General features: G+C 47.9%; 1 protein-coding gene across 7 annotated transcripts in view; it reads right to left on the bottom strand.

Annotated features, from left to right (window-relative positions):
* The window catches only part of RFX3 (regulatory factor X3), a 325,131-nt gene that overhangs the window by 151,833 nt on the left and 151,455 nt on the right, over positions 1–21,843 (bottom strand). For all 7 annotated transcript variants that reach the window (XM_060237388.1, XM_060237389.1, XM_060237390.1 and 4 more), the window contains one exon: positions 20,473–20,597. In XM_060237388.1, the coding sequence (XP_060093371.1) occupies positions 20,473–20,589 (117 nt within the window). In that variant the 5' untranslated portion in view covers positions 20,590–20,597. The remainder of the gene's footprint in view (positions 1–20,472; positions 20,598–21,843) is intronic.

Here is a 21,843-nt window from a genome sequence, read left to right as displayed (position 1 = left end):
AAGGCTAAAGCTGAAAGCAAAGCTGCAAGGAAAATGCAGACTGTATTTCCCACTCTGGCTTCTGGACAGAGCAGAGGTGAACAGAAAATCCACTCCATGTTTTCTTTGCAACTTTGTCTATGTGTTTCAATAGAGAGGAAGTGCCCAGTGTTCCTAAGCTGAAGCTTCCTGGAGTTGTATTGTTACAAACCAAGCGTTGATGCCTTGAGCTAGCTTTGTCTCTTCTCAGTGGAGTGAGAACTAATGCCTAGTGAGTACTCTAACTTGGGAACCCACAGCCATAGGGGGAGATGACACTGGAGAGCCATTGCTAACCTGAGTAAACCTGGGGGGAAGGGGAGAGAAATTTGCAAATCCTTGCCATTTCATGTTTTCCCAGGCAGAGAGCTTTTTATTTTTAAAAGTTTATGCTGTGATTGTTGTGCTTTTTCTTGATGTTTTATTTTTAAAATTCCATTATAAAATCCCACTATCCCCCCTGCCATTTTAAACAAAATATTGTAAGAGTTTTAAGCATGTTTGTATTTTAAGTTAAAAACTGATATACTTAATTGTGTTGGCCTGTGTCCTCTATAAAGTCTGTATCTCTGCTATCTGGCATTTTAGGACATGCATGGCTTGGCTCCATGAAGTCCCATTTACGTCAGATCCGGCCCTCCTAACAAATGAGTTTGGCACCCCTGTTCTAGACTTTCTGGGACTAAACAAGAAAATCAGAAGGGTTGCAGAATGAATTTCCACAAAACAATTAACCTGGTAGGTGAGCACCAAGCTTCCCTTTAGCATGTGCTGGATTGCGCCAGCGCACAAATTCTCAAAGTTCAGCGCAGGGATTTTCCTCCAAGCACAGCTGCTTGGAGGAGTTGGTGTCTCCGCCCACCTTTCGGCCTCCCTCCCTCTCGCCCCTGGCTGCCTGCCTGCTTCTGAACTGACCTGGTGACTCCACTATTCATCCTTGGTCACTGGAGGGAGGTGGGGGGGGGAAGCGTCTGGCTATTGGCTGTGCTGTTTAAAGAGACATTGTAGGAAAGGGAACCCTGAGGTCTGGCTGGAGCAGTCTCCTGAGTCAGGAGGGGGAGGGGTTACCTTTCCCTCCCCCATATATTTTTTAAAAAGAACATGGCAGTGAGGCTTCGCTGCTTGCGCTGCCTTCAGGGATGCAGCCGAGGCCTCAGTCCAACAGGAGGAGGGGGGAGACAGAGCCCTAGCCCCTTCGCCCACCCGTGTGGTTCCTTCCCCCCTCCCAAATGCTCCTCTAAATGTAGTACTGGCGGCGAGTAGCCCATGAAGAATCTTGCCGTCCTGTGCTTTTTAAAGAGACATGGGGAGCAAGGAACTGCACGGTCAGGAAAGAGCGCCCCCCATGTCCCTTTTAAAAGCACGTGGCAGTGAGGTTCTTCATGGGCTACTCACAGCCAGCACCGCCATGGGGGGGAGGGGGAAGGCCTCAGTCCGATGGGGAAAGGGGGAGAGAGGTTCCAACCAAGCGAGGGGAGGGGGCTTCACCTTTGTGTGTATTAGTGTGTTCTGGGTTTAGGGTGTGTGTGTGTGTTGAGTTTAGGGGGTCTGTGTGTGAGTTTTGAGTGTAGGGGCTCTGTGTTGTAGGGGCTCTGTGGAGGCGATGTGCATGTGTTTTGAGTTTAGGGGTTGTGTGTGTGTGTGTTTTGGGTGTAGGAGCTGTGTGTATAGGGGATGTGTGTGCGCTTATTTTGGGGTATAGGAGATGTGTTTGTGTGTTTTGGGGTATAGGTCCCTGTGGCATCGGTCCCATCGTTGTGGGGCCCAGGGGGCCGGCGCAGCGGCACGCTGAAGCAGCCTGTCGGTCACTTCCGGGTTCCTGTCCTGCATCTCAACCTGTGTTATTAGTGACAGGCTGCTTCGGCGTGCCGCTGCCCCGGCCCCCTGGGTCCCACAACGATGGGACCGATGCCACAGGGACGGGCTCGAAACACTCTATAACCCCTCAAAACAACAGCAGTCTAGCTCGCTTCCCCCGAGCCCTGCCGCCATAAGCCTCAAGGGGGCTCATTTTGCGGCATCTCCCGGCGGGAGGGTGGCACCCGCACAGGACACATATCAAATGAAAGAGGGGGCGCAGGGCTATCAGAAACAGCCGGCGGAGGGAGTCGGGAGACCACCCCACTGGGGGATCCACACCCCGAAAGTGATGAAGGTGGCGCAGATAGAGCCAACGGAGCAAACAGGACAAAATAAATAGGCTGCATTATGCAGCACAGTCTCACTGGAATCTCACTGGCTTCTCAGCATGGAACCCGTTCTCTCTAGTCTTCTCACTTTGAAAAAAGTAAAAAAAGAGTTTCATTTAACTTTACTTCCCCCTTTCCCTCTCTATAAATAATCTTGGTGTTTCCGGCGGTGATATTTGGGGGATTTTTGGGGACGTCACAGGAAGTGCTGTGAAGTCACTTCCAGTTTCCGGCAGTGGCATTTGGGGGAAATGATGTCATTTGGGGGAAATGATGTCACAGGAAGTGATGTCACTTCCTGCTTCCGGCAGGTGGCACGGGGGAAATGTGTCACAGGAAGTGATGTCACTTCCTGTTTCCGGCAGGTGTCGTGGGGAAATGATGTCACAGGAAGTGACGTCACTTCCTGTTTCCGGCGGCGGCGCGTGCAGAGCGCACGCGCACCCCTACCTTCCCCCCCCACAAAGGTGTCCCTGGCTGACCTTCAGACATTATGGCCACCAGCAGTCACACACTTGGGTTTTGAGCCCTTCTCGAATCCAGTCTTGGAGACTCCCATAGCAGCATCAGTGTTCTTTTGATGGGCTTTTCTCGCAGTTTTGGGAAGCAGGCAGCTACTGAGCATGCCTAGAACTGAGAGGAAAGCTCCGCCTCTCCCCACTCAGTTACTTCCAACCGCCGCCAGCAGTTCAGCAAAAGGTGATGGTTTTAGGAAAGCCAGCAGTGGGGAAGGCTGGGCAGGATGTGTGTGACTGCACAGGTGACCACTCAAAGTGTCTAATAGTGGAGGTAACCCATTTTGAGAATCACTGAGATGTTATCTGGATGCCATGATGGGGATTGCCATAAGCAATGAAAAGTCTTTCAGCCTTGCAAAATGGGTGCATCCTATCCAGATAGTAGTGCATGGCGAACATCCAGTGTGCAGCGTTTGCTGCATAGGATCTGAAGGCTGAGAGTAAAAGGTAGGTAACACAGTAGGCTGTGAGATATGAAAAGGCAAAACAACTCTGGGCAAGAAAGCAGGATCTGGGCGTAGGACCACTTTGTCTTTATGGAAAACTGTGTAGGGAGAGTCGGATCAGAATGCACAGATGTCACTGACTCTTTTAGCTGACGTTATAGCGACTAAAAATACAGTTTTCCAGGAAAGCAAATGCAGGCTAGCATGAGAAAAAATTGTCTTAGAGTCGATTGTTGAATGAAACTCTGAAATTGCAGGCAGATACACCTTTAAGTCAGACAAGGAGAGGAGATAGGACAAGATGTCCTGTAGAGGAGCAGTAAAGAGACCCAGAGCGTGTTCACTCACATAAATAGAGAAACACTTCCCTTTTTATAGGTAAGTATGCAGTGTGGAATGTTTTTGGGAATGAATGATCACATTCTGGACACCAGGAGGGAAGTGTAAGACTTGATTCTCCAAGAGGTCAAACGGAAGAGGCCCAGGTTATGATGGAGGACTGCTCCTTCTTGCTGGGTCAGTATGTCGAGGAGATGTTTGTACAAACCTCAAGACAACTGAAGAAGTGTGGCAACTGAAGGCTGGTGTGGCCACCACAGAATCACTAGGATGCAAGAGGTCCAATCCATTTGAAGTTTTTGAATTCTCCAGGCTATCAAGGGAAAGGGAGGAAACATGTAGAACAGTGCTCCTGACCAGTGGTGGAAAAAAGCATCACCTAATGACCCTTGGGTTGGTGCCTCCCAGCTGAAGAATGTGTGGCACTTCGTGTTGTCCTGAGTTGCAAAAGCATCAATTTGTGGTTGCCCCCAGAGATGAAAAATGGGTACCAGGTACACAGGATTCAAGGACCATTTGTCCTTGGCCTGGTCCTGCTCAGCATGTCCGCCTGGACATTGTTGGAGCCAGGCAAGTGGATGGCTGTCAGGTAAATATAGTGTTTGATGCTGTCAGGTAAAATATAGTGTTCTGGACACATTTGCATAACTTGTTGTAGACATCTCTGCCTTGTTTGTTTGTTGATGTAGTATACTGCGGCTATGTTGTCTGAAGCTACTTGGACGTGCCAATTTGCAAGGTGGAGGATTAAAGACTTGAGCGCACAATGAACTGCCATTATCTCTAGGCAGTTGATATGGAGATGGTTCTCAGAAGCAGACCACGCACCCTGAGCCTGAAGGGTATCACAGTGGGCTCCCCAACTGGAAAGCGAGGCATCTGTGGTCAGAAGCTTGGATGAAGGAGGAAGCTGAAAGGGCATTCCAGCTAGAAGATTGCTGTCGTTGAGCCACCAGTGAAGAGAAAAGCGCACTGCTGGAGTAAGGGAGAGTTGTAGCAGTCTCATGTTGAGGCGAGAGTATGAAACAACTGAGGTGGTTGTAGGCATAAGGCCTAGGAGGTGCTGGATGGAGAGTGCCATCTGTTCTGGGTTGTTCAAGAATGTGGTTACCATGCACTGAAGAACCTCTGCTCTGTCTGTTGGGAGGTAGGCTCCGCACATGGAGGTATTTATGATTGCACCTATGAACTGAAGAGACTGGGAGGAAGAAAGGTGTGATTTTGCTAGATTGACTGAAAGGCCCAAGGCTGTCAGTAGTATCGTCGTGATGTTTTTTGTGAGCTGAGACTTTGAAGGAGCTACAATAAACCAATCATCGATGTATGGAAATACTTGAACTGAGACTTGATGTATAGCCACTGCTACAATGGCCATGTATTTTGTAAAATTCCTCAGAGATGTAGAAAGTCCGAAAGGCAGGCCCTGGTACTGGTTGTGGGTTGAGTCCACAGTAAAGCAGAGGTAGCAGTGGTGAAGAGGACGAAGGGTTACATGAAAATATGCATCCTGCAGATCCACGGATGCCAGCCATGAGTCTTTCTGTAGCAGTTGCAGAATTGTAGGGAGGTAATCATCCGGAACTTCCTGAATTTGATAAAACGATTTAAATCTTGTAGATCCATGATGGGATGTTTGCCCTCATCCCACTTTGGGATGATGAAGTAGTGTGAGTAGAAACCATGCCCACAATGTTGAGAGGGGATGGGCTCTATTGCCCCTTTGGATAATAATGCACACAACTCTTCGTTGAGGACAGGAGAAGCAAGAGTCGGCAAGAAGTGGTGCTGGCAAGGTAGGTTGTTGAATTCAATAACATACCCTAGTCTGATGATGGTGAGGACCCAGATGTTGGATGTTATGGATTCCTACCAATATTGAAAAGGGAAAAGTCTGGTTCCTAGGGTAAGGGTATATATCGGTGGCAGAAGAAGTTCCGGAAGTACAGGAAAGTCAAAGGGACTGCTCTCATTGTGGGGAAGGATAGGGCCAGGCTGCATCAAGGTGTCGAGGTGCATCCAAGAGGCGGAGTGGAGATTGCCTCTGGAGACTGTGAGTGGAGAAAAACAGGTTTCCTACCTGTAACTGATGATCTTCGAGTGGTCATCTGTGCAGTCACACCGATGGGAGAAGGCGCCTGCGCCGATCACGATCGGTAAACTTCAAAGCTGTGGATTTCCGCGCCTCCGTCCCAGCACGCATGCGCAGACGCCCCACTGCGCATGCCCACCGGGACGGGGAGCGGACATCCCGCCAGTTCTTTCTGACCGCTGCGTTAGCCCACAGATGGACCGACGGCAGAGGGGAAGGAGGGCGGGTAGTGTGACTGCACAGATGACCACTCGAAGATCATCAGTTACAGGTAGGAAACCTGTTTATCTTCTTCGTGGTCTCTGTGCATCACACCGATGGGAGATTAGCAAGCCAAAGTCCTACCTGGAGGAGGGAGCGGCGGTCCATCAGGAAGAGACAGACTGCAACACAGCACGGCCCACCGAAGAGTCCTGACGCCTCCTCAGGTCCAGCGCATAATGCGACACGAAGGTATGCGCTGAGGCCCATGTGGCAGCCTTGCAGATGTCCGGAAGAGGGACCCCTCTCATGAAGGCCGTCGAGGTCGCCACAGCACGTGTGGAATGGGCCCGGACTGGTCCTGGAAGCGGCGTCTTGCGGAGGAGGTAACAGAGACGAATGGTCCCAGTAATCCATCCCGACAGCCGTTGAGACGAAATCCTCCGTCCCCGCGACACGGACGCGTAGGACACAAATAGTCGAGAGTCTTTCCGGGAACCCTTCGTGCGATGAAGGTAGAAGGACAGCGCCCGCTTGACGTCCAGAGCGTGCAACCGACGCTCAGAGTCTGACACCGGGTTAGGAAAAAACACCGGCAGGCACAGATCAGCATTCAGATGAAAGGGCGAGAGCACCTTTGGCAGAAAAGTTATATCAGGTCGAAACACCACCCCCTCCGGGGTAAAGCGCAAATACGGCTCATCACACCGGAGAGCCGCCAGCTCGCCCACCCTCCTGGCGGACGTGATCGCCACCAGAAAGGCTGTTTTCCAGGCTAACAGATGAGGAGAGCATGTGGCCATTGGTTCAAATGGCTTCGCTGTTAAGGCTTTTAACACCAAAATAAGGTCCCAAGCCGGCGCCGGAACCTTGATGGTAGGGTACAGCCGGGCAATCCCTTTAAGGAACTTCTTAGTGTCCGGATGAGCAAAGACGGAACACCCCTCCACCCGGGAATGCTCCGAGGAAACAGCTGCCAAGTAGACTCGGACGGAAGACACCGTCAGGCCCCCGTCTAACAAAGACAAGATAAAATCAAAGATGACAGGCAAGCCTGCCCCGCGAGGCTCAGTCCCAGCGCCCTCAGCGAACCGGACAAACTTTGCCCACTTATAGGCATAGGACTGCCTAGTAGAAGACTTTCTGCAGTTCAGCAGGACGAAGCGCGCCCGGTCCGATAACTGCGAGCACTGAGGCGCCACGCCGTCAACTTCAAGTGCGGCACATCGTGGTGCAGGACCTGGCCCTGATGGGAAAGCAGAAGGTCCGGGGCCTGCGGAAAGTGATGAAGTTCCCCATTGGCGAGGCGCAGAACTATCGGGAACCACTGCTGCCTCGGCCACCAAGGGGTGACCAGGATTCCCACCGGTCTGTCCCGCAGAATTTTTTGCACCACCCTGGTTATCAGAGGAATCGGGGGGAAAAGGTAAACACTGAGGTGGCTCCAAGGAACCAGGAGTCCATCCCCCAGAGACCCGGGATCCGCTCCCCCCCTGCTGCAAAACAGGTCGCACTTGTTGTTGTCTTGCGTTGCAAACACGTCCAATTGGGGAGTCCCCCAATGCCGGAACACTGGACTCAAAAACTCCCAGTTGAGCTCCCATTCGTGCAGGGAGGCCCCCCCTCGGCTGAGGAAGTCCGCCCGCACATTCAGCTCCCCGGGAAGATGGGTCGCGGCAATCGAAACCCCCATGGTCTCGCAGAACTCCCAGATGGTCGCGGCAAGCAAACAGAGGCTGCGGGAGACCGTGCCCCCCTGCCTGTTGACATATGCCATGGCCATTGTATTGTCTGTTAGAATGGCCACAGAGTTGCCCCGAATCAGCGTCTGAAAAGACTGGAGAGCGTGGTATATGGCCAGCAACTCCAGGAAGTTGATGTGCCGGTGAAGATGATGGTCCGTCCAGGGGGCCCCCACGCAAAGACCCTGAGTGTGTGCCCCCCACCCCCAGAGGGATGCGTCCGTCGTGATCGTTACCGTCGGAGCCCGCCTCTGGAAGGGGACGCCCTCTGTCAGCCAGCACTTCAGTCCCCAGCAGTGCAGGGAGGCTACCACCTCCGGGGGGACGTGCAACAGTTGAGAGAGAGAATCGACGTTGCACCGGAAGGCTCTCAGGAACCATAGTTGTAGCGGGCGCATGCGGAGCCTCGCTAAGGCGATGACAGACGTCGTGGCCGCCATGAGTCCCAACAGTCGCTGGACCTGCCGAGCTGACAAGGTAGGGTGCTGACGTACTGCGTGGACCATTTGCACAATGGCGTCCGCCCGATTCGGAGGGAGAAAAGCTCTGCAGATCGTAGTGTCCAGGATCGCCCCTATGAATTGCACCTTCTGGGAAGGGCAGAGGTGAGACTTTCCCCAATTGACCTGCAGGCCCAAGTCCGCCAAGAGAGTCACAGTGACGTCGATGTGCTGCAGAAGGAGCTCCCTGGAGTCCGCCACCAGCAGCCAATCGTCGATGTACGGAAACACCGTTACCCCCTGCAGCCGCAGGTAGGCCGCCACGACCACCATAGTCTTGGTGAAGACTCTCGGGGCTGTACACAGGCCAAAGGGTAGGGCCCGATATTGGAAGTGGTCCTCCCCTATGGCGAAGCGCAGGAACTGCCGGTGACTCGGAAGGATGGAAACGTGGAAATATGCGTCTTTTAGATCCAATGTCACCATCCAGTCGCCACAACTGAGAAGCGGCAGGATGTGTTGCAGGGACACCATGCGGAACCTGTCGCATCGAACGAAGAGGTTTAGGGCCCGGAGGTCCATGATCAGCCGTAACCCCCCATCCTTCTTGGGAACAGTAAAGTAACGGGAGTAAAAACCACGGCCCCGCTGGCCCAGAGGGACCACTTCGATAGCCCTTTTGGAGAGGAGAGATTGCACTTCTTCCTGGAGGGACGGGGAAGGTGGGGTATAGACAAAATGCGGGGTCCGGGGAAGGCGAATGAACTCTATCCCGTACCCGTGCTGGATAACAGATAGGACCCATAGGTCCGAAGTAATGCGGGACCATGCTGGCAAAAAAGGGAAAAGGCGGGTAGGGCCCACAGCCGTGGATAGGCATGGGGCCGGAAGGCAGTCAAAGGCCCTGCTTCTGTTGTTTGGATCCCTTCTGTCTGGTCGACTGGGTCGAAGACGGTGAATACTTGGGTTTAGCCTGATACTGCTGGCGAGGAAAAGTGGGGGACGGCTTTGTACGCCAGGACTGTTCCGGTGACTTGGGATATGGCTTCTTGGGCCACGGTTTCCATTGGCGTTTTTGAGGACGAGAGGTAGACACCCCCAAGTTCCTGGATGTCTTCATGCTCTTATCTAACTCTTGGAGTACAGAGTCAGTGGTGGAGCTGAAGAGACCCGACCCATCAAAAGGAAGGTCCTCAATGAAAGCCTGTGTGTCCGGCTGGAGCGCAGTGGACCGTAACCACGAGTGGCGCCGCAGTGAAATGGCCGTCGTCAGTGCCTTGGCACACGTGTCCCCAGAATGTTTGGCCGCGTTTAGTTGTTGCTTCGCCAATAGCATTCCCTCCTTCTGAAGCTTCTTCAGAGCACTTCTACTCTGATCCGGAAGGGTATGGAGAATAGTAGAGACCTGGTCCCATAGGGCATACTGGTACCTGCCCATACATGCCGAATAGTTGGCTATTTTTACGCCAAGGGAGCCCGTTGAATAAAGCCGTCGGCCCATAGCATCCAGCTTCCGACCCTCCTTATCGGGAGGGGTGGAGTGCGTCTTCTTAGCTTTTGACGAGGAAGACACAACTACGGAATTAGGTTTTGGATGGGTATAAAGGAACTCCACTGTGCTCTCTTGGATCCTGTACATATGATCCAGACGTCGTGAAGACACTGGGGCAGAGGCCGGCTTGTCCCAGGAGGACTTCGCTGTCTGCAGCATGACATTTGTGAGCGGGAGCGCCACCGCCGTTGACGTGTCCCTCTGGACAATATCGAAAACACTGTCTGTGACCACCGGTTGCGGCTGTTCCGTGGTGAGGGACAATGACTGTGCCATCCGTCTGACCAAATCCCCGTAAGATTTTAAGTCCTCTGATGGGGAAATGGGGTGCTCGTCCGAAGTTTTGTCCGGCGGGGAAGGCACCTCAGGGGAGGAATCTTCCATCTCCTCCGGGGATGATTCTCGATGGGATCGTGGGGATGCCGAGTCCGAAGGCTCCGAAGGGTTTCGTACCGGTGGCGACGCTGGTGCCGTCGGTTTGGTAACGAGCTCAGGAGCAAGCTTGGGGCGTTGTTCGACCTCGGGTGATTTCGGTACCGAGACCGGTGCCGATGCTGATGCTGATGCCGATCGCTTCGGGGTATGGTAGGACGTCCGGGAGCGATACGATGTTTCCGACCGCTGGTCCCACTCCGGTTGTTTGAGGGGAATCCATGGGAAGGGGGGCGGCATGGAGTAGGCTCCATACAAGTACTGCCATTGGCGCTGGTCCCAAGGCACATGAGTCACAGGTCGATCTTGAGCGTCCTCACGGTGTGGAGAACGAATGTCGAGGGGTCGATCCCGACCGGTGTCCCATCGATCCCGCAATGGGCTTCGGGGGCGAGGGGTCCTTGGGCCTGGTGTAAGACGGCCTGACGGACTCTTGTCGGGTTTGAGAGGTTGCGCCGATTCGATCTCGGAATCCGAGTCCGATATGACGAGCTGGGTAGACATTGACGAGATCTGGGGGCTTCGTTGACGCACCGGCGACGCGAAGAGCTTCAGTGGAGGGACGAGCCGTGTCGGTGCCGGGGGTGATTCCGGAGAAGTCTGCAGTGGAGGCTTAGAGTGTTTGGCCTTATCGGCCTTCTTAGCCTTCTTAGTCTTTTCCGTGTGCTCTCCAGCGTCATCCTTGAGCCGTTTTGCAGGCACAGAGGGATCCGCTGCGGAAGCCGAGCCCGAGCGCTTTGGTGGGCGATCGGCGTCGGTTGGAGCTCGATCGGCGTCGGCCGTTTTCGATGTCGATGGCATCATTCACCCTCTGCCTGTGAGCTTGAGACACCAAATGATCAGGACTGACATGTAGTCCACTCAGTCACTGATGAGCTGCACCTGTCCCTGGATGACTCTGCAGGGCTTTCCTGATAAAAGTAGCCAAGAAACAGTGGGCCAGTGTGGAAGTATCCACAACCCTTGTGTGCCTGTCACTGGGCCTTGTCTTGTTCTAGGTGCGTTCAATCTTCTTGGTGGGTTCAACCTTCTGGACTGTGACTATGGATTCTCTCTACTGGTTTTGACACTTGGACTTCTGAATACTTGTATTTTGACCCCGGGACTGTGCTTTGACTACACTTCTCTCTCACTTCAAGGGCCTGCCTAAACCTGCGGATCTTATGGCAGTGAATTACTATTAGTTACTTTGTGAATTTAGTACTTCTCTTAATTGTTTATATAGCCAAAGTTTACATCATATGTTTAGCAGCTACATCACATTTGGCTCATGTTCACCTTATAATCACCTAACAGTGCTCTGATTGCACTGTAAAGCACCTACAAGCTTTTTATGTAATACAGCCAAATTGGCCTTCCCCATTCTATAATTGTGCCTTTTATTTTTTGTACCCAAATACAATATTTTAAATTTGTTTGACCAACCACTTAATAAGCTGCTATAGACGTCTACCAGTTACCATATTTAAGCTGACTGGTCTGTAATTTCCCAGATTCATCTTTAAAAAAATAATAATAATCAGAACAACGTTTATCCATCTCCAGCCTTTTGGTACCTTGCCTGCTACTAGCCATTTTGTTTTCAATTCCATTTTCTAATAATTCCTATCCTACAATTTGCCTTTAATAATGTACATTTTCATCTAGCTAACCCAAGAGTTCTTTCCTGGTCAGTCCTTCGTCAGGCTAGATCCTATCTATATACATTTAAAGTTGGGAATTTTTGCCCCAACGACGTAACACTGTACTCAGGGTTTTCTTCCTGGGGGAACATGGTAGAATGCAGTTCCCCTATTTGTGGAAACATAGTTCTCAAAGAAATGTTTAAAAGTTCATGAGGTGTACCAATGTGTTTCTCCTTTATTTCCCCCTTGAGCGTTCCAGCATCTCTTTTTCCAGAAAAAAACCCCTGATTGTACTTAGTCACAGTTATGCTCATTTGCCACACGGTCATCTACTCATAGAGTGGTAAAGTTATTTTATTGATCATAATCCATTCTGATGTTACATAGGCTGCTAGCAGTTTTACAAGAATAAGTAATCAAAGCTACTGAAATTTCTTTTGCAAAAGCAATTTCTGGAGAATTAATTTTATAAAGCCACGAAGGACCATTTACCATCTTTTAACTACTATTGGCAAATATTGAGATATAAATTGGTGTACACAGTCATGACACAGTTCTACCATTTCATGTTCAAATCCCACCATGATCCCCAGACCTCTTTCCAAAGGAGCAAAGACAAAATACACACCACTGTGATCTCCATTAAGCACCATCAGACTGAAATTTGGTGAGGGTAATTGTGAGATAACTTGCCATTTGAAATGTGATCACTTCTTTACACTCATTTTCAGTGGTGCATGTGTAATTCATGTCATTTTCATTTTTACATTTTATTTCTATTGAACAGTTTAGAATTAGGGCCTTGGGAGCAAAAGGTCAGAGAGCATGGGCAGTTGGTAAAGTTGCTCACAAGACCCCACACCCTCAGTCTCACCCGCAGCAGGAGAGAGAAGGCCACAGCTTAACTAAGGAAAACTGCTAATTTTTTCTTTGCAGGCCCAAGCCAGAAAAAGAATTCCAGAGCAGCATCAACAGCAGGAGCAGTAAGCACTATTGACGAGCATACGAGGAAGAAGCAGCTCCCCATTTCTTTAAGTTAACATCTTGGCCTTTGTCTTTTCCCTCCCTTGCGTTAATAAATACTGCTAAAATTTGCCTTTATTCAGAGTAGGGTTGCCAAGTCCAATTCAAGAAATACCTGGGGACTTTGGGGGTGGAGCCAGGAGACATTAGGGGTGGAGCCAAGATCAAGGCTGTGACAAGCATAATTGAACTCCAAAGGGCCATCACATATAAAGGGACGGCACACCTTTTCAATGCCTTCCTTCCATAGGAAATAATGGATAGGGGCACCTTCTTTTGGGACTCATAGAATTGGACCCCCTGGTCCAATCTTTTTGAAACTTGGGGGGGGGGGTATTTTGGGGAGAGGCACTAGATGCTATACTGAAAATTTGGTGCCTCTATCCCAAAAAACAGCCACCCCAGAGCCCCAGATACCCACGGATCAATTATCCATGATTTTCTATGGGAATAAATCTCCATAAAAAACAATAGAGTTCCCAGAAGACATTTCCCTCCCCTCCCCCCACTTTCTGACCACCCTGAAGCGGGGAGAAGGCCTCCAAATCGGGGGATCCCCTGCACCCACCTGGGGATTGGCAACCCTACTCTACAGTCAAGTGTTGATGGTGGCTCAGGTTCCTGCACCCTAAAAGAACCAACAGTGCAAAGAAAAAAGAAAAAAAGCATGAAATCTGAGTTTTAAAGAATGGTGCTTTGTTGTTAATCAAAATAAAGATTTGTCATATGGATTTTCTAGAAGTTGCTCTTCATCATACCACTGCAAAAGTCAAATAGTCTTTTACTCTCAGCATTTGTTTAAACTCGCTCGCTGTTTCTCTCTTACTGCAATATGAAACATCACTCCCTCAGCAGTATCATATTTGAGTTCCGAAGCTTCATTTCCACCTCTTTTCAAGAAAAATCTACTTGTGCCAAAAACCACCTGCTTTCCTTATTCACTGAATATCCACATCTGTGATTAACCCACTGGCTGCAGGGGAGATTCCCCCCCCCCAAGAGCAGACTCTTCGGCACTCTTTCTGGTGCGTCTGGAGGGGGTGGGGCTTCAACGCTTGTATTGAAGCCTCCGCTCCCCCCCCCCGTCTCGGCAGTCCTCTCGGCGACGGCGTGTTTGGACGGCAGGGGGAGCATGCTTGCATGCTCTTACTGAACGGGGGAGGTGATTAGGTCGGTAGGCTGATGCGTCAGTGGATCGCGGCGGCGGCGGGAACAAGGAGCATCCTGTTCTGTAGCTCACTTTCCCCCTGCCTCCACCCTCCCCTTCTCTCATTTTACTTCAGAGGTGGAGCGGGCGACGCCGCTGCGCTGCCGCCTCTTCTCCAGACTCTGCTTCAGCATAGCTGCTCCTTTGAGATGGGCTCCGAGGACCCGGACTCGCAGCTCGCCACGCTCCTTGGCGCCGTTACCCCCCACCTCCTCCCGCTTCCATTTTTTTGGAGAGCGGGGGAAGAGGAGGCAAATTCAGGGGTCCCCCGGCAGGGCGGGAGGGTTGGGAAGCCTAATTCAGAGTGCTCTTTCTGAAGGCCACTGAAGATTCTGTCTCTTCAAATGTTGATATGTTCATAGACATTATCATTCGGTTTCATCTTTAATTGTAAAGTTGTTAGGTTTATGATTAATGTTTGTTATATTGAAAGCCATTTAACCCCTTTAATGTTTTTTCCCTGTACTTTTGAAGCAATTTCACATTTGTCAAGCTATAAGGGTGCTGTGATTTATTGATCTGAAACACACGCACCCTCAGAAAGGGTTACATATACATTCTGGGGAATAGGGAGATGCAGAATGTAATGTGACAGTTGAAGTAAGGCTTCAAATACACCATGCTTCATTGATTAGTAATTATTTTCATTGTTATTTGGAAAAAAATAGAAAACCAAAACGAATTATATGCTTGCATAAAATCTGGTGCCTTAAAGGAATAAATGGAGAATTAATTTATACAGCATGCTAATATAGGATATTTGTTGACAAAAACAAAAGTGAATAAAAGCATTCCATACAAAAATAGAAGCCATCTTTAATTACAAACATGAAGCACTTTACAGGACAAAATGCTGTATTCAAGCAAAATACTTTTGAAACAAAACAGAAGGAAGCCAAATTAAATTTAAGATTTGTTCAGGTTTACAAATACAATTTGAAAATGTATTTACAATCGCAGCACTTTTGTATAAAGCAAACTAAAAAAATACCAGTTTCTTTTTTTCTCACAGAACAAAAGTAGATAATTTATTCATTTGAAACGCTTGCTTTAAAAGTCATCTAAATATAGGGTTGCCAAGTCCAATTCAAGAAATATCTGGGGACTTTGGGGGTGGAGCCAGGAGATATAAGCAAAATTGTGACAAACACAACTGAACTCCAAAAGGAGTTCTGGCCATCACATTTAAAGGAATTACACACCTTTTAAATGCCTTTCCTACATTAGAAATAATGAAGGATAGGGGCACCTTCTTTTGGGGCTCATAGAATTGAACCCCTGGTCCAATCATTTTGAAACATGGAGAGCATTTTGAAGAGAGTCATCAGATGCTATGCTGAAAATTTGGTGCCTCTACCTCAAAAAACAGCCCCTCCAGAGCTCCAGATCAATTCCCCATTATACCCTATGAGAATCGATCTCCATAGGGAATAATAAAGTGCCCAGCAGACATTCCACCACCACCACCCCTGGTTTCTGACGACTATGAATCAGGGGATTGGCATCTCTACTCTTGAGTTGCTGAACTTCCAACTTTTTCAAAGCAACACAGAGCAACCATCCCAAGAGGAAGCCTTTCCAAGTGGAGTCTGAAGCCTCCAGAGGTGGAAAGACACATGGTGGCTGTGGGGGCGGGGCTTCCCCCTGCTGGCCAGCTGACTGGGAGCGGGAAGGAGCCTAGGAAAGTGAGAGAACCCCCGCTGGGACCTGGCATTGGTATCTAAATAGTGCACATCTTGTTATTCTTAGCATTTTTTGCATTTATGTAAACGGATGAAATTTTTATATGTCCAGTTTTTATGTTTGCCATGACCTGCATAGGTCAGGCTAGACTGATCTTGTCAGATCTTGGAACCTAAGCAGGATTGGCCCTGGTAAGAGTTTGGATGGGAGGCAGCCAAGGAAGTCCACAGTCACTATGTAGAGGCCAGCAAAGGCAAATCACCTCTACCATCTTTTGCCTTGAAAACCCTATAAGGTCACCATAAGTTGGCTACCACTTGACAGCCAAATAAATAAACCCCAGTCAGTATACCTCTCTCTCAAAATAGTAATTATTTTAGCCTGCAAATGCTTTCTGCTGCACATCATCATCATCACAGATAATAATCACCCTATGGTGGTGGCCAAATGTAGCACTCCCATTGACTGATGGGTGCACTCAACAAACCATTGGCCCTAGGGCTGGCCCTAGACTGTCTGACACCCTAGACAAGGCTAACTTCTGGTGCCCCCTCCCCACACTGATAATGTCACTGAGTCACATGGGGTGCATCAAATTTGGTGCCCCCAGAAGGTTGGCAACCTAGGCAATCGCCTAGTTTGCCGAGTGGCAGGGCCAGCCCTGATTGACCCATAATGCGTCAGTTACCACCTCTGGATTCCCACTGGCTGACTCCCCTGTCCCCTGCCTACTGCAGGCCCAGGAACACTGAACAAACCACCAAAACAGTCTTACCTCAGAGAAAGACCCATCTCCGACACTTCTCTGTTTCCTCTCCATCAACTGGCCTCAGAAAGGGCTGCTGATCTACTGCGGCCTTACAAAGTATTCCTTCAGAGGCCATGGCAGCCATCTCTTTCCTGTCACTCACTCCCTCTATCTTCCCCACTGGGGAAGCTGATAGCCAGAGGCTGTTGCTAGGCATCCAGTGTTGCACTCAGCTGAATACGTCATAGAGTCCATCCTTCAAAGCAGTTATTTTCTCCAGGGAGAGAAAAATCTGCTGTCTGGAGTTCAGTTGTGATCCCAGCAGATCTTCGGGCTCCACCTGCAGATTAGCTACCCTAGGTCTGGCAGCACTCTCTGGGTGACTTGATGCCACCTGACTGTAATGACTTAACTAGGCCTGGATGCTTGCTCCTGTTAAGCAGCAGCTCCCCATGACATCCAGTGTGACTTAACAGTTGGCAAATTCCTGGAGATTTGAGGGGTAGAGTCTGGAGACGGTAGGGTTCGAGGAGGAGTGGGATGACAGACAGGTAAAATGCCATAGACTCCACTCTCCAAACCAGCCATTTCCTCCTGTGGAAACACTTTTGCCAATCTCCAGGTGAGGGCTGGAGTTCACTCAGAATTACAACTGCTCTCCAGACAGCAGAGATCAGCTCCCCTTGAGGTAGGGGGGAGTGAATGCCCTCACTTGGGTGGGTGGGAAGACAGAAAGGGGGGCACTCACCCAGAGCCTCTTTCTAGACCCTAATGTACTTTTCTTCACAATGGGCCCTATTTCTACTAGTAAAATAACATAACTAAAATAAGATACAAAGTCCTGTACAGCCTTCATATCGACATCAATTTAATAGCCAAAGAGTCCTTAATTTTCTTTTTCCAGCCTTAGATTCACTAGCCAGGAGGATGACTAAGACCCTCTCCCCACACACACCTTGTAGAGGAGTTCAATTTATCACAGTGTTATTATCTGTGCTATACACGATTTCTCATTTCCAGACTCAGAGCTATATAGTCGTGCATTATGTCTACAACTGAGTGGTGAGATTATGTATGCTGATTTAAGCCATACTGTCAGACAGTCAGCATAAGGAGAATAGCCTATAAATTATATGGCAGAAAGAATAGGGAGCAAAGTTCCACAAAAGCACTCACCAGTTCACCAGCGGCAAAGGTATTTTTCAGCCTAGCAAACATCTTTTAAGGCAAAACAATTTGCTGCACTTTATCCTTAAGGGATTCACAACTTAAAGCTGTTTTTTATGCTCGTTTCCAGTGAAAGTTTTTCTTCACCTCGAAAGCATTTTCTTTTAATGCTGCTAATGCTTTTCAGAACCCTTTGCACTTCTCCCTACCCCATCACTCCTCTCAGAAAAAGGTGAAAAAGAGAGATGAAAAACAGACGAGAGAAAAAAATCCTCCCCCCCCCCCATGGATGGGACTGGGGTAACGCCTCAAATACCAGAATAATGTCTGTGCCCCTTCCTATCTTATTAAAGTGCTCTATTTCTAGAAAAAAATGGTAGCCTCATAACAGACCAATTTTTTAAAAATAGTCAGCGTATCTCCCCAAACTTGATATGGTGGGTTAAAATGTAGGCTGAAACATGTTTTTTCATTAAGAAGGAGTTGTCTTTTGATATACTCAGAGAAGGTAAAAAGCTTAGTGGAACAGCAATACTGGGCTCAGAATGTACAACACAAGTGGAAAAGATATAGGGTTTCATTTAACCATTCAATAACTGAATCCTGGCTTTCAACCAAAGCAGCTCCCTAAGAGCCTGACAATTACTAGAATGCATTTATGATTTCCCTCATGATGGATGGATGTACTCCAAAACCAGGTGCCGAACTGAATAAAATATCCTCGTCAGTAGGTGTGCTCTGCACCTGTCTGTTTTTGTCCTAGTTAAGTGGGTGCCTTAGCTAAATATCCACATTAATTACACCCTCCCTGTTGCTGTGGGGGTACTTTGGGGAGCCCCCATCAAAAGTCTGGAGTGCCCACCTTTCTGACTCTCTTTCAGGTACTGACTGCATGTTTCACCTCTGTGTGAGGGTGGTCACACTTTGGTGGTGTCAGGGATAGACTCAGGGATAGACCATGTAAATTTCTGTCTCAGGGCTTTGACCCACCACACCAATTTCTGTCTCAGGGCTTTGACCCACCATGTCTACTTCCTTCTCAGGGCTTTGACCCACCACATCTACTTCCTTCTCAGGGCTTTAACCTACCATGTCTACTTCTGCCTCAGGGCTTCCAGTCACCACATCTACATAGGTCACTGCACATTTTGGGTGTCAGGAGTGGGCTCAGGGCTTGGATCCACCACATCTACATACATCCCTGCATACTTTGGGGTTTGGGTGTCAGAGGTGGACTCAGGGCTTTCAAGCCACCTCATCAACTTCCTACTCAGGGCTTTGATTTACCATGTCTACTTCTTTCTTTGTGATTTCAATCCACCATGCCTACTTTGGTCTCAGGGCCTTGACCCACACTACTTCTGTCTCAGGGCTTCTAGCCACCACCACATCTACGTATTTCTTTGCATGCTTGGGGTTTGGGTTTCAGGGGTGGACTCAAGGCTCTTGAGCCACCATGTTTACTTCCTTCTCAGAGCTTAAAACCATCACATCTAACCACTTCCCATGGCTTTAGACATAACATTCCTACTATCTTCTTTTCGGCCCACCACCTCTACTTGCTTCTTTAAGCTTTGAATCACCAGGTATAACTACTTCTCAGGAATTTTGAGCCATCACATCTACTTAGATCTCCAAGCCACTATGCCAATACACATCTCAGGGCTTGGAGCTACCACATCTACATATACCATTGCATGCTGGTTTGGATCTCAGGTGATCTCAGGGAACATTGCCCTGGTTCTGCTGAGTTGCCAAAAATGTCCCCATCTTCAGTTTCTACTGGACAGATTCTCAGGGACTTTGATTCTATTTCTGTTCTGCTGGGCTTCCGCTCTTGCATTTTTTGCTCTTTCCCCCACTTCTTTGGAAACAATGTAGTATGGGGGCACCTTCTGGGGGGGGCACAACTCAGACCCCATATATCCAATCCTCACCAGACTTGGAGGGCAAGATAGGGGAGAGTCAGCCAAAGACATACTGCAAGTTTGTTGTCTCTAGCAAGTCAGAGACAACACTCCTGAACCTGCACCTCATTTTCCCCAGAAAGCATTTTCCGAGGAGGAGGGTTGTAACTCGAACCCCGTAAATCCAATCCTCACCACACTTGGAGGACAGGTAGAGATCCACTGTGAGTATGCTATCTCTAGCATGCCAAGGGGCCATTCTACTGCATTGTACAAACAGGTTTTTGTCCATGATGGCCCATAGTTCAGTTTGTTGGTGCATCACAAATGAAACCACATTTTCCCAGTTCATGATTATCCCTAGTTAGGACTATGTTACTGTTAACATTTTAGTGAGATTAAATTTTATTTTTGATTAGGAGAAAACAACTGTTGGCTACCAAATACAGTCACCCTTTGGACTCTCGCTGAGAAACATCATTTATTTATTTAAAACATTTATTATTCCACCTTTCTGCATAATTAGGACCCTCAAAGTGGCAAACCATTAAAAAGGTGTAAAAACAACTTTTTTAAAAAAGAACATACATAAATACACAACACACACATTTAATATGTGTGTACATGTATACACATAGACATACACAAGAGAGGAAAAAAGGTCAGTAAGAGAAATACCAAATGAAACAAAAAAGACTGCCTCTGGCAGAAACCAATGATAGAGGAGTACACATAAATCCCCACACATAAATGTGGGGAGACAATTCTACAGTTTTGATGCTATGTACAAGATGGCACTTTTTTGGATTACCATCTATCTAGCCTCCAATGACAGGCTCCTGAAGATGACTGTAATGGTCCAACAGGTTAATATGGGAGTAGGAAGTTATTAATTTCCAAAGGCTTTGCAGGTCAAAAGTTAAAGATGGAAAGCACCCTGAAAGAATAGGGCATGAGATAATGGCATGAGGTGGATAACCACTATCTAAGTAATGTGTAAAGATGTGTTATATAGCTGTTTTATTCTGAGGAAAATTGAAGAAACTGAGTTCTCTGTGTCTGCCCTGCGTAAGAAGGCTACATTACAAAAAAAGAATGAGGAAAGGAGATTTCTTTACATTTTAGTAAAGATGAACAATGACCTACCTGTTGCTGTACTGGTAACTGCTGTACCACTTGTGTGGGCACGGCTGCTTGGCCAGCTACAGAAGTCTGTAAAGTCACTGTCGAACCTGTGTCCGACCCAGTCTCTGACGTCTGCATTGTGGCTTCTGTATAAATGTAAAATTTGCAAGTTAGGTGTATTTTAATATCTCTGGTCACTGTACTATATTAACTTTTCAGAATTCTGCTGTTCAGGTTTTTCATATAGCACAACATTTTGGCCATGTCACCCTGCTTTACTGTTCATTTTCTCATTTTTCTTTAAAAAAATAGCTACAGCCAAGTTACTGCTTTCTCATTTAAGGGTTTGGCTTCTCTGTATTTGCTGTCTCCCATCCCTTGCTATATTCCACGATGTGTATATATTAATTTAGTAAATATGTTAATACTGCCTTCTGGCTCACAGATGTTTACAACAGTATTAAATACAACTGTCATTTAAAAATTTCCCCCCAAGCCATATGTGATAACTTCAAATATCTAAATTCTATGAAAAGGTCTATGAAAGTGCTCTAAAAAAAGTTAACATGAAGCACTCTGAACGTCACATGGCAGTCCATTCTTAAAAAGTGGGGTAGCTACAGAAAAATCCCTTGCGCAGACTATAACTTTTCTGTTCCTTTCAAGAGGGAACAGACAACAGGCATTGCTGAGAGAAGCAAAGATCCTGACATGGCCTACACAGAGAGAAGTGATCCACTGTACCAAAAACTGAAAATAAATCCAGTAGAAGCAACAAAGAGGCATAACCTTTGTTTATATTCAGCTAGAAGTCATCAACTAAAACCATAGCCTGGTCTGAAGCCAAAATATTTGTATTCTGCATATCTACATAGTAGTGTTCCTTATTTCTCTTTCTTCTCCCTAATGTTAATTTTTTATTTAAATTGTACTAATCATCTTTTGGCATTACCACTATTTTTTTAAAGGGAGGGGGGAGAGCAACTGCCTGCCCCAATCCTCAATATCAAGGCCAATTCCTCATTAAGCATTCTTGGAAGTCATGATATTGACAATGGATTTGGCCTAGTATAAATCCAGAGTTTTTAATCCTCTACAGACATGCTATAGAAACTATAACCTTACAGTATAATACCTTCTGTTAGGACCAAATAAAGTTACACAAAGAGGATCATTTGGTGGGTCCTAGAAAAAAAGCATTACACTGAGACTTTCCCCCTGCAGCAATGCAGGTTTACTTGAAATCATTACTAATAGAAAGAAACTCCTAACTTAATGTAGAAGAGGTATAAATAAATGACATACTTCAGTATCTTTTTCAAAAATCTTTCAGCTCTTATCACTAGACGAATTTCAGGTGGCACTATATGAAATGTTATCTTTCTAAAAGTA

This window comes from Heteronotia binoei, chromosome 4 (genome assembly GCF_032191835.1).
Source record: "Heteronotia binoei isolate CCM8104 ecotype False Entrance Well chromosome 4, APGP_CSIRO_Hbin_v1, whole genome shotgun sequence".
NCBI classification, from domain to species: domain Eukaryota; kingdom Metazoa; phylum Chordata; class Lepidosauria; order Squamata; family Gekkonidae; genus Heteronotia; species Heteronotia binoei.
The sequence above is the reverse complement of the archived record's forward strand: the minus strand, read 5'-3'. Positions and strand labels throughout refer to the sequence as shown.